At 42.9% G+C, this 16,366-nt stretch overlaps 2 protein-coding genes across 2 annotated transcripts in view; one reads left to right on the top strand and one right to left on the bottom strand.

Annotated features, from left to right (window-relative positions):
• The first annotated feature begins 2,205 nt into the window (after positions 1–2,205).
• MIEN1 (migration and invasion enhancer 1) lies at positions 2,206–6,920 on the top strand. Its single transcript, XM_073681111.1, has 4 exons — positions 2,206–2,361; positions 2,705–2,802; positions 3,005–3,081; positions 6,184–6,920. Exons 1-4 carry the CDS (start codon positions 2,333–2,335, stop codon positions 6,265–6,267), a joined length of 288 nt encoding a protein of 95 aa, XP_073537212.1. The 5' UTR covers positions 2,206–2,332; the 3' UTR covers positions 6,268–6,920.
• A 4,593-nt stretch (positions 6,921–11,513) lies between these two features.
• Positions 11,514–16,366, bottom strand: part of ERBB2 (erb-b2 receptor tyrosine kinase 2) — a 120,020-nt gene continuing 115,167 nt past the window's right edge. The window contains exon 27 of the mRNA XM_073683404.1: positions 11,514–13,909. Coding sequence (XP_073539505.1) covers positions 13,551–13,909 — 359 coding nt within the window. The 3' untranslated portion in view covers positions 11,514–13,550. The remainder of the gene's footprint in view (positions 13,910–16,366) is intronic.

The raw sequence follows: 16,366 nt of genomic DNA on the forward strand, positions 1-16,366 counted from the left end.
GAAAATTGTACATTCACACTGAAGGCATCAAAACTATGAATTAACACATGTGGAATTATATACTTAACAAAAAAGTGTGAAACAACTGAAAATATGTCTTATATTCTAGGTTGTTCAAAGTAGCCACCTTTTGCTTTGATGACTGCTTTGCACACTCTTGGCATTCTCTTGATGAGCTTCAAGAGGTAGTCACCAGAAATGGTGTTCCAACAATCTTGAAGGAGTTCCCAGAGATGCTTAGCACTTGTTGGCCCTTTTGCCTTCACTCTGCGGTCCAGCTCACCCCAAACCATCTCGATTGGGTTCAGGTCTGGTGACTGTGGAGGCCAAGTCATCTGGCGTAGCACCCCATCACTCTCCTTCTTGGTCATATAGCCCTTACACAGCCTGGAGGTGTGTTTGGGGTCATTGTCCTGTTGAAAAATAAATGATGGTCCAACTAAACGCAAACCGGATGGAATAGCATGCCGCTGCAAGATGCTGTGGTAGCCATGCTGGCTCAGTATGCCTTCAATTTTGAATAAATCCCCAACAGTGTCCCCAGCAAAGCACCCCCACACCATCACACCTCCTCCTCCATGCTTCACGGTGGGAACCAGGCATGTAGAGTCCATCCCTTCACCTTTTCTGCGTCGCACAAAGACACGGTGGTTGGAACCAAAGATCTCAAATTTGGACTCATCAGACCAAAGCACAGATTTCCACTGGTCTAATGTCCATTCCTTGTGTTCTTTAGCCCAAACAAGTCTCTTCTGCTTGTTGCCTGTCCTTAGCAGTGGTTTCCTAGCAGCTATTTTACCATGAAGGCCTGCTGCACAAAGTCTCCTCTTAACAGTTGTTGTAGAGATGTGTCTGCTGCTAGAACTCTGTGTGCCATTGACCTGGTCTCTAATCTGAGCTGCTGTTAACCTGCGATTTCTGAGGCTGGTGACTCGGTTAAACTTATCCTCAGAAGCAGAGGTGACTCTTGGTCTTCCTTTCCTGAGGCGGTCCTCATGTGAGCCAGTTTCTTTGTAGCGCTTGATCTTTTTTGCAACTGCACTTGGGGACACTTTCAAAGTTTTCCCAATTTTTTGCACTGACTGACCTTCATTTCTTAAAGTAATGATGGCCACTCGTTTTTCTTTACTTAGCTGCTTTTTTTCTTGCCATAATACAAATTCTAACAGTCTATTCAGTAGGACTATCAGCTGTGTATCCACAGGACTTCTGCACAACACAACTGATGGTCCCAACCCCATTTATAAGGCAAGAAATCCCACTTATTAAACCTGACAGGGCACACCTGTGAAGTGAAAACCATTTCCGGTGCCTACCTCTTGAAGCTCATCAAGAGAATGCCAAAAGTGTGCAAAGCAGTCATCAAAGCAAAAGGTGGCTACTTTGAAGAACCTAGAATATAAGACATATTTTCAGTTGTTTCACACTTTTTTGTTAAGTATATAATTCCACATGTGTTAATTCATAGTTTTGATGCCTTCAGTGTGAATGTACAATTTTCATAGTCATGAAAATACAGAAAAATCTTTAAATGAGAAGGTGTGTCCAAACTTTTGGTCTGTACTGTATATATATTTTTTATTTTATTTATATTTGTGAGGTGCGCCCTAATTAGTATATAGCTTTTCTCTTTCTTTATACATTATCACCAGTTCCTAATGTCACTAAGTTGTGCCCAGCACCAGTGTCTTACCGTCCCTATGTATGGTGTCCGTGCCTATGTATGGTGTCTGTGCCTGACCACACTAAGGTATAATCACCACTAGTGTCCACCAGCCGTAACCACAGCCTGATATGTGATATTCAGGTGTTGGGGTGCACATCCTTTTAGTCACCTGGTACTGTATGACACTATGCAGACCTTGTTCTCATGAAGCTGACAATAACATCAATGGTTTCACTACAATTTTATAGGAGCTTCTTGTAAATTACCAGCAGCTGCCTGCAGTATATAGACGGCCAGCAGGTGGAGTGGCGTCCTCACGTTCACAAAGTAACTAGATTTTGCAGTGAGGGCGGAAGTAATCATGTCAAGGAAGTCATATGCAGTGAGGGCGGAAGTAGGTAATCAAGTACCGGAAGTCATCGGCAGTGATGGCGGCAGCGGGTTATCATGTAATGTAGCCGGAAATCATCTGCAGTGAGGGCGGAAGTAGATAAGTCTGTCACCGGAAGTTATCTACAGAGAGGACTGAATTAGGTAATCAGGTACCGGAAGTCATCTGCAGTGCTGGCGGAAGTGGGTTATTATGTCACCAGACGTCTTCTGCAGTGAGGGCGGAAGTGAATTGTGGACAAGGTGTAGAGCCTGTTTGAAGGCTGGAGGCAAGCGATGTCTGCGCGCATTGTGGTGGAGTACTGGTGAGGATCGGCTGCTGGTTAATAGTAGAGTGAGAATGGTGGAACTACAGGTGGCAGCTGGCACTGCTGCTTCTTTATCATTTTTGGGAGCTGTAGTCTTCTGTGTGCAGGGTTGTGTAAGATAAATTGCACAGCACCACATCTGTCCTCAGGTTGTGTCTGGTATTACTGCTTCCATCCATTGAAATGAATAGGACTGAGCTGCAGTACCATACACGACCTGTGGATAGATGGGGCAGGCTCCCTAGATGGGAGCAGCCATGTTTTTTTACCTCCCGATCAGCCATTATCCAGAGTTATTGTCTGTGCATTATCTGTAATGTCCCGATTGTGTCCCGTTTAGTGAACCCTGTGGGTTTCAGTCTCACTATGAGGAGCTAGCCAGCGCTGTGCTGGAGGAGTTTCCTGACGTCAGCATTGACTCCCGTCCTGGGGGCACAGGTAAGGACTTCTTTATACTTCACATCAGTGGTTCCAAACCTGCGACTCCAGCAGGTACAAAATGACAACTGCCAGCATGTCCGGCAATGCTGAGAGTTATTGTTTTTCCTAGCTGGAGATTCACAGGTTGGAGAAAACTACTACACAGGACTGTGTCAGGACGTCATGCGTCACTATTAATCTCAATGGTTTTTGCTTTTAGGAGCATTTGAGATTGAAATAAATGGAAAACTAGTCTTCTCCAAGCTGGAACTTGGCGGATTTCCCTATGAAAAGGACGTAAGTGTTCACAGAGCAAAACTGTGGGGTTAACCTTAAGAAAAGCTATGGAAGCACATTACAGCCAAGGTGTGCTCAGTCAGAAATAGCTGACAACAGAGAACAATCAACCGTAGTGAGTGGAGGAAAACTGGATTTTCGAGTAGGGCTACACAGCGACATGTCTCACACGTCAGCAGGTCTCAGATAAATATGACAATAAGGAGAATGGCGTACATAAGGCACAAGTAACCCCAAAATAAGTGAGGCTGAGGCAGCCTGCATGCAAAAATCAGTGATAAACTTTATTAAATATGGTATGTAAAACATTTAAAAGGCAAAAAAGGTTTGAGGGTTTTTTTTTGGGGGGGGGGTGGCTTGTACACCATCAACTCTTGGGCTATAGGGAGGTTGTTTTGATCTATATACATAATTCTATATGGAAGATTGGTTTTGTGTAAGAAAGAAACTGAAATATTACTTTATTTTTGCTTTGTAATTATTTTTAATACCTTGTTGTCTACCATGATAAATTACATTAAATGATCACTGATTTTTGCATGCAGGCTGTCTCATGCGCTCACTTATTTTTGGGTGACTAGTGCCTTATGTACTCCAGTCCCCTTGTCATATTTATGGGTTTTGGGTGTACGTCACAGAACCCTAGTTTATCAGCAGTGCCGATCCACCTTTTTCTCTACAGTTGTCAGATACGTCACACAGCCAAAAACATTTGTGCTGCTTATCTGAAACTTTCTTAGAGTTCAATTTTGCTGTAAATAAGACCGCTAAATTGCAGACAAGTCGCATGTGCAATTTGCATTAAAGTCTATGGCAAGTGAGTAGCGGTAGGTCGCATCGTGACACTGTAGGAAATCATTAGATGTGATGTTGCAATGTGACACTGTGATCTCAATGTAGCGCAACACTGCCCAGTTTAGTCCCAACCTACTGGTCATTACCCCTGAATTTATCTATAGTATAAGCTGTTATTAGGAGATCAGTGGGGAGAACACCTTGCACTTGAATAGGAAATGAACAGCAGCACTTGGCGGCGGCCATTAAGTAAAGTTTGGGGCTGCTGTTTTCCACCCTGAACATCACTTAGTCTCAGCTGCTGCCAGAACAGTTTTCAGTAGATTGGTAGTGTGGTGCTTGGTGTCAAACCCTCACCAATCTCATATTGATGACCAATCTTATGGATAGGTCATCAATATGTCGGTCACAGACAACTCCTTTAACAGGACTATCTCGCCAACAAGACTTATCACCTATCCATCATGTATGAATTGGTGGAGATCACACAAATGAGGGGTTTTGTGTTCCCATGTGAATGGAGCTATAGTGCACATACAGTGGGGGAAATAAGTATTTGATCCCATGCTGTTTTTGTAAGTTTGCCCACTGACAAAGACATGAACAGTCTATAATTTTAATGGTAGGTTAACTTTAACATTGAGAGAGAGAATATCCAAAAAAACAAGAAAATCACATTGTATAAATTAGATAAATTTATTTGCATTTTGCAGTGAGAAATAAGTATTTGATCCCCTACAAACCATTATGAGTTCTGGCTACTACAGACCAGTTAGACGCTCCTAATCAACTCGTTACCTGCATTAAAGACTGCTGTCTTACATAGTCACCTGTATAAAAGACTCCTGTCCACAGACTCAATTAATCCGTCAGACTAACCTCTACAACATGGGCAAGACCAAAGAGCTTTCTAAGGATGTCAGGGACAAGATCATAGACCTGCGCAAAGCTGGAATGGGCTACAAAACCATAAGTAAGATGCTGGGTGAGAAGGAGACAACTGTTGGTGCAATAGTAAGAAAATGGAAGAAATACAAAATGACTGTCAATCGACATCGATCTGGGGCAGCATGCAAAATCTCACCTCGTGGGGTAAACTTGATCATGCGGAAGGTGAGAGATCAGCCTAAAACTACACGGGGGGAACTTGTTAGTAATCTTAACGCAGCTGGGACCACAGTCACCAAGAAAACCATTGGTAACACATTATGCCTTTAAAGGTTCAAAATCCTGCCGTGCCTGCAAGGTCCCCCTGCTCAAGAAGGCCCATGTGCAGGCCTGTCTGAAGTTTGCCAATGAACATCTGGATGATTCTGTGAGTTATTGGGAAAAGGCGCTGTGGTCAGATGAGACAAAAATTGAGCTCTTTGGCATTAACTCAACGTGTTTGTAGGAAGAAGGATGAGTACAACCCTAATAACATTGTCCCAGCTGTGAAGCATGGTGGGGAAAACATCATACTTTGGGGGTGCTTTTCTGCAAAGGGGACATGACTGCACCGTACTGAAGGGAAGATGGATGGGGTCATATTTCGCAAAATTTTGGCCAACAACCTCCTTCCCTCAGTAAGAGCATTGAAGATGGGTCGTGGCTGGGTCTTCCAGCAAGACAATGACCCAAAACATACAGCCAAGGCAACAAAGGAGTGACTCAAAAAGAAGCACAGTAAGGTCATGGATTGGCCTAGCCAGTCTCTAGACCATAATCCCATAGAAAACTTATGGAAGGGAGTTGAAGCTCCGAGCTGCCAAGCGACAGCCTCAAAATCTTAATGAATTAGAGATGATCTGCAAAGAGGAGTGGACCAAAATTCCTCCTGACATGTGTGCAAACCTCATCATCAACTACAAACAACATCTGACTGCTGTTCTTGGCAACAAGGGTTTTGCCACCAAGTATTAAGTGTTGTTTGCCAGAGGGATCAAATAGTAATTTCTCACTGCAAAATGCAAATAAATTTATCTAATTTATACAATGTGATTTTCTTGTTTTTTTGGGGGGGGATATTTTATCTCTCAATGTTAAAATTCACCTACCCTTAAAATTATAGACTGTTCATGTCTTTGTCAGTGGGCAAACTTACAAAAACAGCAAGGGATCAAATACTTATTTCCCCCCACTGTATGACCGCCACTGTCTATGGGTGTAGTGGTGATACATGCACACTGCTACTTCATTCACACACACAGAAAACATCGGACCAAATTCTCGTAATCTGGAGGGTCCCAGTGGTAGATTAATGTTGCTCATAGGATAGCGCCTTTATTGTGTCAGTCATGCAGTAACTTTATATTCCTCTCTGTTCAGTTGATAGAAGCCATCCGAAAAGCCATGAATGGTGAACCAGTGGAGAAGATCACCAACAGCCAAGCGCCTTGTGTCATCCTGTAGGAAGCATAGGTCCTGAAAGACTGTGATTGTCTTCTCTAGGGTGGGAGCATTGTTCTAATTCATATTGCGCCCAATATTGGTGTCTGTATAACCATAGTGCCAATAATAGTACAACTTCCTTCTAGTAGTGTCTGATCACCATACTAATATTTTAATGCATTTTCCTGGAAGTAGTGTTCTCAGATGGATCCTGTGTACTCCTCCTCTCTGCACCCAATACATCACCTGGGTACAAGATGGCAAGTCCTAATTTCCGCTTGTTGTGTTTAGAATTGGATTTCATATGTAGCAATGTGAAGTGTACTTACCTGGATCTATCTATATACATGAGCCAGTGCGGTGCTAATTTCGCATTTGTTATACTACCTACTGTTGATTTGCAATAGAACATAGAAAGTACTTTTAAAGGGGTTTTATTAGATTAGAGAACAGCGTCCCTGTTGTTCACATCTGGTATTGCAGCTCAGCTTTATGCACCAGAGTAGGGCTCTGCTGCAATGGCACATACATTCTATGAAATGGCGCTATTTCTTGAGGAGTTGGAAGAAGCACCTGTTTTATATTCTCATATCATCCCTTTGTAGAAGGTCCACCACTTTGTTACACGTTAATGCCAATAAATGGAGAAAATAAACAGCATATTTGTTTTTTTATTTTGTATTTACTTCTTTTATGGGGCTGAAAGTGGAATATTGTGTCTGAATGGACTTATCCCAGTGAATAATAGAACTGCTGTTGTATGGAGAAATACCTATTTATTGCAGTTTACTGTCACAGCTCCTTAAAGGGGTTTTTCACTACAATGATATTGATGACCGATCCTTGGGAGCAGAACTCCGCAGCTCTATAACACTGTTCAATGGCCGCTGCCAGGAACTGCTGATCAGCTCTTATGATATTGATGAGCGATCCATATTCAAATATCAGTGGAAAACCTTTTTTAAAGGGTTATCTGACAGCTGTTTTGACCCTATTAAAGTGTTGACTGCGCTACATAGGAGGCAGCAGTGCTGAGAGTCGTAGATAGGAGGGCAGGGTATGCACAGCCGTTTTATTCCAAGATAGTTGGTTATCACATATCCATAGAGGGGCTAAGATGTTGATCGCTGTGGGTCTGACTGTTAGGACCCCTGGGATCTCAAGAACAGGCCTCTGCAGAGTCCGGACTGAATGGAGTGAAGATCAAGCATGTACACCTTTGCTCCATTTGTGGCCTATGGGACAGTCACAGATGGCCGAGTATAATGCTCTACTTTTTTCGGCAGTCCCATAAACATTGAATTCACCGGAAATGCACATGCTCGACCCTCCACTCAATTCAGACAGGGCTCTGTCCCAGCGGTCGGATTCATAGCGAACAGTAAGTTACTATGGTTGGAAATCCCTTTTTAATACAGAGAAGTAAAAGAACTTCAACCTTAGGGCTCGTTCAGATGAGAGTATAACACTGGGGAACAATTTTGAACATCATTTTTGAGTTTGATTTTTCTGCTGATTTAGACTAAAATAGGCATGCAGATTTCAAAACTGTGGTTGGTTTTCTTTTATCTTTTCAGTTTTTATTCTCTACAGCTTATCTTAATGCGATTACTCTAGGTTGGATCGAGAGAAGCACTAGTGCTCTCCTATTGCCGAGAGTGAACCGCCTTCAGGTACGGAGGACGACCTTGGCGACCGGCATCACGTTATTTGTCTAGGCCAGAGGTGGCGAACCTTTTAGACAGAGTGCCCAAATTGCAATCCAAAATCCACTTACTTATTCCAAAGTGCCAACACCGCAATTTAACTAGAGGTTTTAGTTTGGAAAAACAACTCATACATTAGCGCGTAATAACAAAGGATAAAAAACCTTGAATAAAACAGATAATGTATGATGCAAACAAAGGTGTCCCCAAACACAGTATAATACCCCCACAGTGAATTCCTACACACGCATGGTATGATGACCCTACTGTACCCCCACTCCCTCAATCCCCCCAACAAAGAATGGTGACCCCCATCACAGTATGATTCTCCAACTGTAATCCCCGCGCAGTGCTCTGTACACTGTAATGGGCCCCGCGCAGTGCTCCGTACACTGTAATGGGCCCCGCGCAGTGCTCCGTACACTGTAATGGGCCCCGCGCAGTGCTCCGTACACTGTAATGGGCCCCGCGCAGTGGTCCGCACACTGTAATGGGCCCCGCGCAGTGGTCCGCACACTGTAATGGGGCCCCGCGCAGTGGTCCGCACACTGTAATGGGGCCCCGCGCAGTGGTCCGCACACTGTAATGGGGCCCCGCGCAGTGGTCCGTACACTGTAATGGGGCCCCGCGCAGTGGTCCGTACACTGTAATGGGGCCCCGCGCAGTGGTCCGTACACTGTAATGGGGCCCCGCGCAGTGGTCCGTACACTGTAATGGGGCCCCGCGCAGTGGTCCGTACACTGTAATGGGGCCCCGCGCAGTGGTCCGTACACTGTAATGGGGCCCCGCGCAGTGGTCCGTACACTGTAATGGGGCCCCGCGCAGTGGTCCGTACACTGTAATGGGGCCCCGCGCAGTGCTCCGTACACTGTAATGGCCCCAGATTAAAAAAAAAATACTCACCTCTGCCCATTCCAACGCTGATCCGGTCTCTTTATACATATCGCAATCCTACCTGTGGGCCACGCACCATCCCCTCACCCTCCTCAGCACGCGCGCTAGCACATCACTTGTGCTGCTGCCACTCTCCTGATGGGAGGGTGCGCGTGCAGAGGAGAGTGGCTGCAGGGCTAGTGAAAGGGGGATAGCGCGTGGGCAGAGGAGAGGGGTGGCAGTATTGAGGAGGTGGCGTGTGTGCCCACCGGGAGGGCTCTGTGTGCCCCATCTGGCACGTGTGCCATAGTTTCGCCACTACTGGTCTAGGCTATTCATTTAGATTTGAGACAGTGCGGCGAGAGGTTGTATGCCTACAAAATAATCTGAAAGGAGCCAAATATGCAGATAGGTACCTATTAGTGATGAGCGAATGTGCTCTGATAACACGTTTTCCGAGCACGCTCGGGTGTTATCCGAGTATCTTGGGTGTGCTCGGATAATATGTTCGAGTCTCTGCGGCTGCATGTTTTGCGGCTGTTAGAGAGATGCAACACATGTGAGACTGCCTAACAAACAAGCAATCCCCGTATGTGATGTGGCTATGAGCCGCAAAACATGCAGCCGCAGAGACTCGAACATATTATCCGAGCACACCCAAGATACTTGGATAACACCCGAGCGTGCTTGGATAACACATTATCCGAGCATGTTCGCTCATCACTAGTACCTATCAATAGGAGTCTCAGCATCTACACAGTCCGAAGACCTTTTTTTTAAAAAAAAAAAAAAAAATGCTATGTACAAATTAAGATCATCTGATGAAATGTGCATCCGATATATCAGGAAATAACCCATTACTTCATAACATTAAAGTATAGGTCTCTTTAGTGTTTTAAAAGCATTTACAATTCAGTAGAAACAGATTTAAAGTTGTGGTAGTCGCCTTCTGTGAAATTACAAATGTGCCATTGTGAGGAAAATAGAACTTTTCTACAAAGCAGAGCAGACGTATAAAACACATTTTTCAAATATAAAATCTAAAATATACAAACTTCATACAAAACAATACACTTCACATAGTAAAAGTTTGGAAAACATAGTGTGGTATTTTGCAATGGGGTTGAATTTACAGTGATTGTGGGTAAAGATGGTGCTGTGCCCAAACTATATACTGCAGAGGGCAGAGTCATTGAGAAGGGCAGGAAAAGGATGGCGGTGACTACGTCACAGACTGCTGATGATGATATTAGGGGGAATCATTTCCATAGCTGTTTCTGAGGTCTGGATTCACTGCCAACAGCCCGGAGAGATGGATTCCTACAGGATCAAGTAGGAATCCTTCCCCCAAACTTGGGATCCACCCTGATGTTTGGCAAAAAAATATTTAATGTAACTTGGTCCTCAAGTGTGGCTGTGGTATTGAGCTTAAACAGGTACCACTCTATACTATTATTATTATTATTTATTATTATTATAGCGCCATTTATTCCATGGCGCTTTACATGTGATTAAATTCATTTAATCCAGTGAAATATATTTGGTTACTAATGGGGTTGCAGAGGGTCAGAAAAACATGGCTGCTCTCTCCCAAAAAAGGGAGCTGTTGGGTAGACGACGTGTGTGGGATTAAAGTTTCCTCTAAGGCCGGCTTCACACTACTACATTTTTATGGTCCGTGCCCAGATCACAATCTCTGGATCGATCGTGAGTTTCCTGACCTGAACTAACAGATTCTTATGAGGCTGTTAGTTTAGGTCAGGAGAACTGTAGTCAATCGAGAAATTGAGGTCCATACATGACCCTGAAATGCGGATGTGAGAGGCTGGTCTAATTCACTTTATTGGAACAAAGCTTTCACTTGAAAAAAGCAGCTACGTTTTTCTACACCTGGACAACCCTTTTAATCCAGATCAGTTGTCACATTTGACTAAACTATACTCCTAGTTGTAATCCAAAAACTTTATAAAGTTATGCTATTATGACTTGTTACTTATTAACAACATACCTAAACATAAGATCCATAAACCTTACTTGCAGTCGGTGTTCACAGACTGTGCTCGGATCAGAAGATCTGGCTTGATGGCCAGGTCTCCTGACCTGAGATAACTGCCCCATAGGCATATATGAAGCAATTAGCGCAGGTTAGGTCAGGAGACCCCGTGGTCGGGCTAGGTCTTCTCATTCGATCATGATCCGTGTGTTGTATACATGTGAAACGAGCTCTACACAGAAGGCTGCCAGCAACATGTATAGGGTTAACCTGTGCAAATGAAAAATTAAGAGGTTCTTAACTTTTGGAAAAATGTCATTAATACTACAAGGTTGTCTGAAACAGATGGGCTGTTAAGAGATACAGCACAACCGATACTACAACCTTTTTGTCTGATATGTCAGTTCAAACTCCATGTTTTTCTTCCTGCCCTATTCAGATATTTTTATACAAAAATATAGAAATAATATAAAAAAAAAAAGTGGTAGAGATCCTCTTTATAAGTTGTTCCTAGGAAATTTCTATAGTTACCATTGCACATTAGAAATTCTACTTTATATCCAGAATATATCATTCTGAACCACGTGTCTAATGCAGGATCTACACATACAACCTTATCCTGTGCTGGTTTGCAGGTCAGATTTGCAGCTGGTTGTGCCTGGTTTTTATCTTGCCATGTAGTCTTCTAGTGTAGAAGAACAAGCAATCTTTGAACATTTTGTAAGAGCGCTGCAGAATTAGTAAGACACTCATTGTCGTAATGAAGATTAGTTTATACCCATGTTAATAGACGTCCTCACGAAAATATGTCATCACCCAGATCATGAAGTTCCAGAACAGTGACAGGAAACTCAAATAGTTAGTTCCTTGGCACCAGGTGTGTACAACACAGGGCTCCATTGGAGCAGGTTGTCGTGAAAATACTGGGACAAGAAGGGAACACAAAGTGTGTCTCCCCTGCCTTTCCCTATATACAGATCACTGGTAACAATGATTATACAAACAGCTGCCTTAAACACTTCTCCTTCCTTAGAAGGATCACACAAGCATATCTGACCAAGGTTTTACCTTCTGTATTTAATTTTTTTGTTATCACTAAATCATACAAGTAAAACTCTGGCCTGTGGGCCAAATTTGGACAGCAGGGTGGTTTACTTGTCCTGCGACACCAGAACCACCAGCCCTATGTGAGGCCATTATTCTGTATGGAGGACTATGTGTGGTCCTATTCTGTATGGAGGACTATGTGTGGTCCTATTCTGTATGGAGGACTATGCAGGACCCATTATTCTGTATGGACGACTATGTGTGGTCCTATTCTGTATGGAGGACTATGCGGGACCCATTATTCTGTATGGAGAACTATGTGGGGCCATTATTCTGTACGGAGGACTATGTGGGGCCAGTATTCTGTTTGGTGGTCTATGTGGGGCCCATTATTCTGTATACTGGTTGGTCCACAACTTTTGTCCAAGTTTTTAATTTTGACCTTCTGTGTGTTTGAGTTTGACATCCCTGCACTAAATAATTAGATCCATGGGGGAAAAACCACAGCTCTGACATTCTTGTGTGAGAGTGAACCTTTAGGTGGCACGCGGTGGATGATGGCTGTGACACGCCGGGAAACCCCACCCACAGCCCATGAATCAGCGGGGAGCGCGTCACTGGGTCACGCCCGGAACGTGACGTGACATCAGCAGATGTCAGAGCCGGCTGCAGCCGGGGTCACGTGATGCCTGTGAGCGGCCAGTGATAGCGCCGCTCACAGGCAATAAAGAACAAGCAAGGTATTTACAAAAACACTTCTCTCCACCATTTAAATACATTGGAGCATTTTATATAGTAGTGGACAACCTCTTTAAGCATTCTGAGGTTATGTCATATGGGGGGTTTGCTGTTTTCTGCATTAAATGCTATGTTGTGAGACTAGACCTCCATGCCCACAGAGGTACAATATAGGCCCATATCAGGCTATGAGCAGTATACAATGAATACATTGATCTGTAACATGGCGCATGTATGACCTTAAGGGCTGTAATGCTGAGATTGATCCCATTGCTCCAAATGTTCAGATGGCCCAAGTTGGCACGGTTTAGTCCATGACACCAAATAAGGTGCTGCCCTGGACTATTCTTTTATGAAAAATACTATGTAATTAGCTAACCAAGGCTGCACAACAGCTTACTGAGTATCTACTTACAAGGACGGTCCATGTTACCAACTATTTAGCTTGCTACAGAGCTATCTCCATTAGTGCTCTTACATGAATATGCAACATTAGGATTTAGTAAAAAAATAATTGTCGTAGATGGTTAACAAGTTACGTCCGAGTTGTGAACTTCTCAAACATCTACTGGATTTAGTTCATGTCAATACATTCATCTTGTAAGTGATTCATCTGGTGCATTCACAGTTCATTTCTTAGTTGCCTTGCATTAAACACACCTCTTTATATCTGTTCCACCTCCAGATTAGGTGCGATATGTAGTGTAATGTACAGATTATTAGATTGTAGAGACAAGCCAACACCGGGGCCATTTTTCCAACCCACAAATGGCCCCAATGTTCTCATCTACCTAAATCCAATCAATTCATTGGTGATTGATCATCCCAATCCACATAGGTCATCCATGATTGTGTAGACCTCAACAGGTGCTGTATCGTACGTCATTTTGTATTATGTCTCTTTGAAAAACAGCTGCCTTGATCTGGGTAACGTAGTACCAACTCATTTATGCAGTCACATCGCGAGGCCTTATCATTGCCTCATCCAGTCCCAGGTATTCCGGGTTTTCTGCAGTTGGTGTGGTAAATCCATTCTGTGTAGGGTTAGATTCACTCTCTGCTTTGAGTTCGTGATTCCAGTAATAAGGATTGTCAAAGGCTTGAGTGAAAGCATTTGGCAAGTACATTCCCGGAGGTGGGAGATAGTCTGGGTTTTCCACAGCAGCCATTGCTGTCGGACTCCTTGGATCCCTTATCAAACCATTTCGGCACAGCTGTCCCTTCTGCCTCTCCAGTGTGGACACTGAGGTTCTTGGTGTTTTCACAGGGGAGCGACTTCTGCTTTGTTCTTTTTGGTTTACATATTCTGATTGAAAAAAAGAAATTAGATGAGACCAGAGCTAAAGGTTAGGTAGAGTAAAGTGGTTGTGCAGACTAGGAAACTCATTTTATGTACTAATAATTACTATAGAGGTGTTCTCAGATCATGATTCTCATGTGTTGATCTGAGTATCCCTCACTCTGGAGGACCTGTCCTGTCCTGCATTACACTGAAAACCCATTGATTTAGATGGATATTGTGTAATATTTAATATCTCATATGATGTCACTGTAGCTCTTTCTAGAGATTACTGCTGATCACTGGGGTACTTGCAGGGGAACACTTTGTAATCAGCTTATTGTCATGAGATAAGTAGAGCTTTCTCCCTGTTACATATAGATGCATATCCCAGAGCCAGCTTCGTCTATTTGAGTAAATGTTAAGTGGATGCTTATACAACCCCTGGCAAAAATTATGGAATCACCGGGCTCGGAGGATGTTCATTCAGTTGTGTAATGTTGTTAAAAGAAAAGCAGATCACAGATATGGCACAAAATTAAAGTAATTTCAAATGGCAACTTTAGGGCTTTAGGAAACACTAAAAGAAATCAAGATAAAAAATGTGGTACTCAGTAAGGGTAATTTTTTTCAGACCAAGCAGGGGGAAAAATTATGGAATCACTCAATTCTGAGGAAAAAATTATGGAATCATGAAAAACAAATCCACAAAAGAACACTCCAATACATCACTAGTATTTTGCACCACCTCTGGCTTTAATAACAGCTAGCAGTCTCTGAGGCATGGACTTAATGAGTGACAAACAGTACTCTTCATCAATCTGGCTCCAACTTTCTCTGACTGCTGTTGCCAGATCAGCTTTGCAGGTTGGAGCCTTGTCATGGACCATTTTCTTCAACTTCCACCAAAGATTTTCAATTGGATTGAGATCCGGACTATTTGCAGGCCATGACATTGACCTTATGTGTCTCCTTTCAAGGAATGTTTTCACAGTTTTTTCTCTATGGCAGGATGCATTATCATCTTGAAAAATGATGTCATCATCCCCAAACATCCTTTGAATTGATGGGATAAGAAAACTGTCCAAAATATCAATGTAAACTTGGGCATTTATTGAAGATGTAATGACAGCCATCTCCCCAGTGCCTTTACCTGACATGCAGCCCCATATCATCAATGACTGTGGAAATTTGCATGTTCTCTTCGTGCAGTCATCTTTATAAATCTCATTAGAACGGCACCAAACAAAAGTTCCAGCATCATCACCTTGCCCAATGCAGATTCGCGATTCATCACTGAATATGACTTTCATCCAGTCATCCACAGTCCACGATTGCTTTTCCTTAGCCCATTGTAACCTTGTTTATTTCTGTTTAGGTGTTAATGATGGCTTTTGTTTAGCTTTTCTGTTTGTAAATCCCATTTCCTTTCGGCGGTTTCTTACAGTTCGGTCACAGACATTGACTCCAGTTTCCTCCCATTCGTTCCTCATTTGTTTTATTGTGCATTTCCTATTTTGGAGACATATTGCTTTAAGTTTCCGGTCTTGAAGCTTTGATGTCTTCCTTGGTCTACCAGTATGTTTGCCTTTAACAACCTTCCCATGCTGTTTGTATTTGGTCCAGAGTTTAGACACAGCTGACTGAACAACCAACATCTTTTGCAACATTGTGTGATGATTTACCTTTTTTTAAGAGTTTAATAATCCTCTCCTTTGTTTCAATTGACATCTCTCGTGTTGGAGCCATGATTCATGTCAGTCCACTTGGTGCAACAGCTCTCCAAGGTGTGATCACTCCTTTTTAGATGCACACTAACGATCAGATCTAATTTGATGCAGGTGTTAGTTTTGGAAATGAAAATTTACAGGGTGGTTCCATAATTTTTTCCTCAGAATTGAGTGATTCCATAATTTTTTCCCTCTGCTTGGTCTGAAAAAATTACCCTTACTGAGTAGCACATTTTTTATCTTGATTTCTTTTAGTGTTTCTTAAAGCCCTAAAGCTGCCATTTGAAATTACTTTAGTTTTGTGCCATGTCTGTGATCTGCTTTTTTTTCAACAACATTAAACAACTGAATGAACATATTCCGAGCCCCGTGATTCCATAATTTTTGCCAGGGGTTGTACAAGAAGATTCCTTGGGCTCACCGGCGAAAATGAATTTAAGGATCTGCTGTCTGCCTATACTGATTCATAAATACATACATGGTGCATATCATTAGTAAGATCTAATGGGTTACCTGTGATAAACTCATAAAAAAATAGACACAGTGGCAAGTGACTGTCCACAAATTCAGTTCCAAATTACGTTTTATTCTACTGGATCTTTAGGATCTATTAATGTGTCTGAATCTGAGCCCACCAGGGGATCATCTCCTTTCTGGTGGGTTAATCTAAACCTAATTCTGGTAACAGAAAATCTTTTTCTCATGGCACCTCTCAATATAAATTTACAATGAATTCTCCACCATTTATGCATGG

This window comes from Phyllobates terribilis, unplaced genomic scaffold (assembly GCF_046119375.1).
Source record: "Phyllobates terribilis strain yellow unplaced genomic scaffold, ASM4611937v1 Scaffold_5__5_contigs__length_657084704, whole genome shotgun sequence".
NCBI lineage: Eukaryota > Metazoa > Chordata > Amphibia > Anura > Dendrobatidae > Phyllobates > Phyllobates terribilis.

Excerpts from the sequence above, each read along its gene's own strand:
- MIEN1 (XM_073681111.1), top strand. The coding sequence starts at position 2,333 with ATGTCTGCGCGCATTGTGGTGGAGTACTG. Across the intron at positions 2,362-2,704 it reads CGCATTGTGGTGGAGTACTG|TGAACCCTGTGGGTTTCAGT; the intron begins GTGAGGATCGGC and ends TGTCCCGTTTAG. Across the intron at positions 3,082-6,183 it reads GATTTCCCTATGAAAAGGAC|TTGATAGAAGCCATCCGAAA; the intron begins GTAAGTGTTCAC and ends CTCTCTGTTCAG.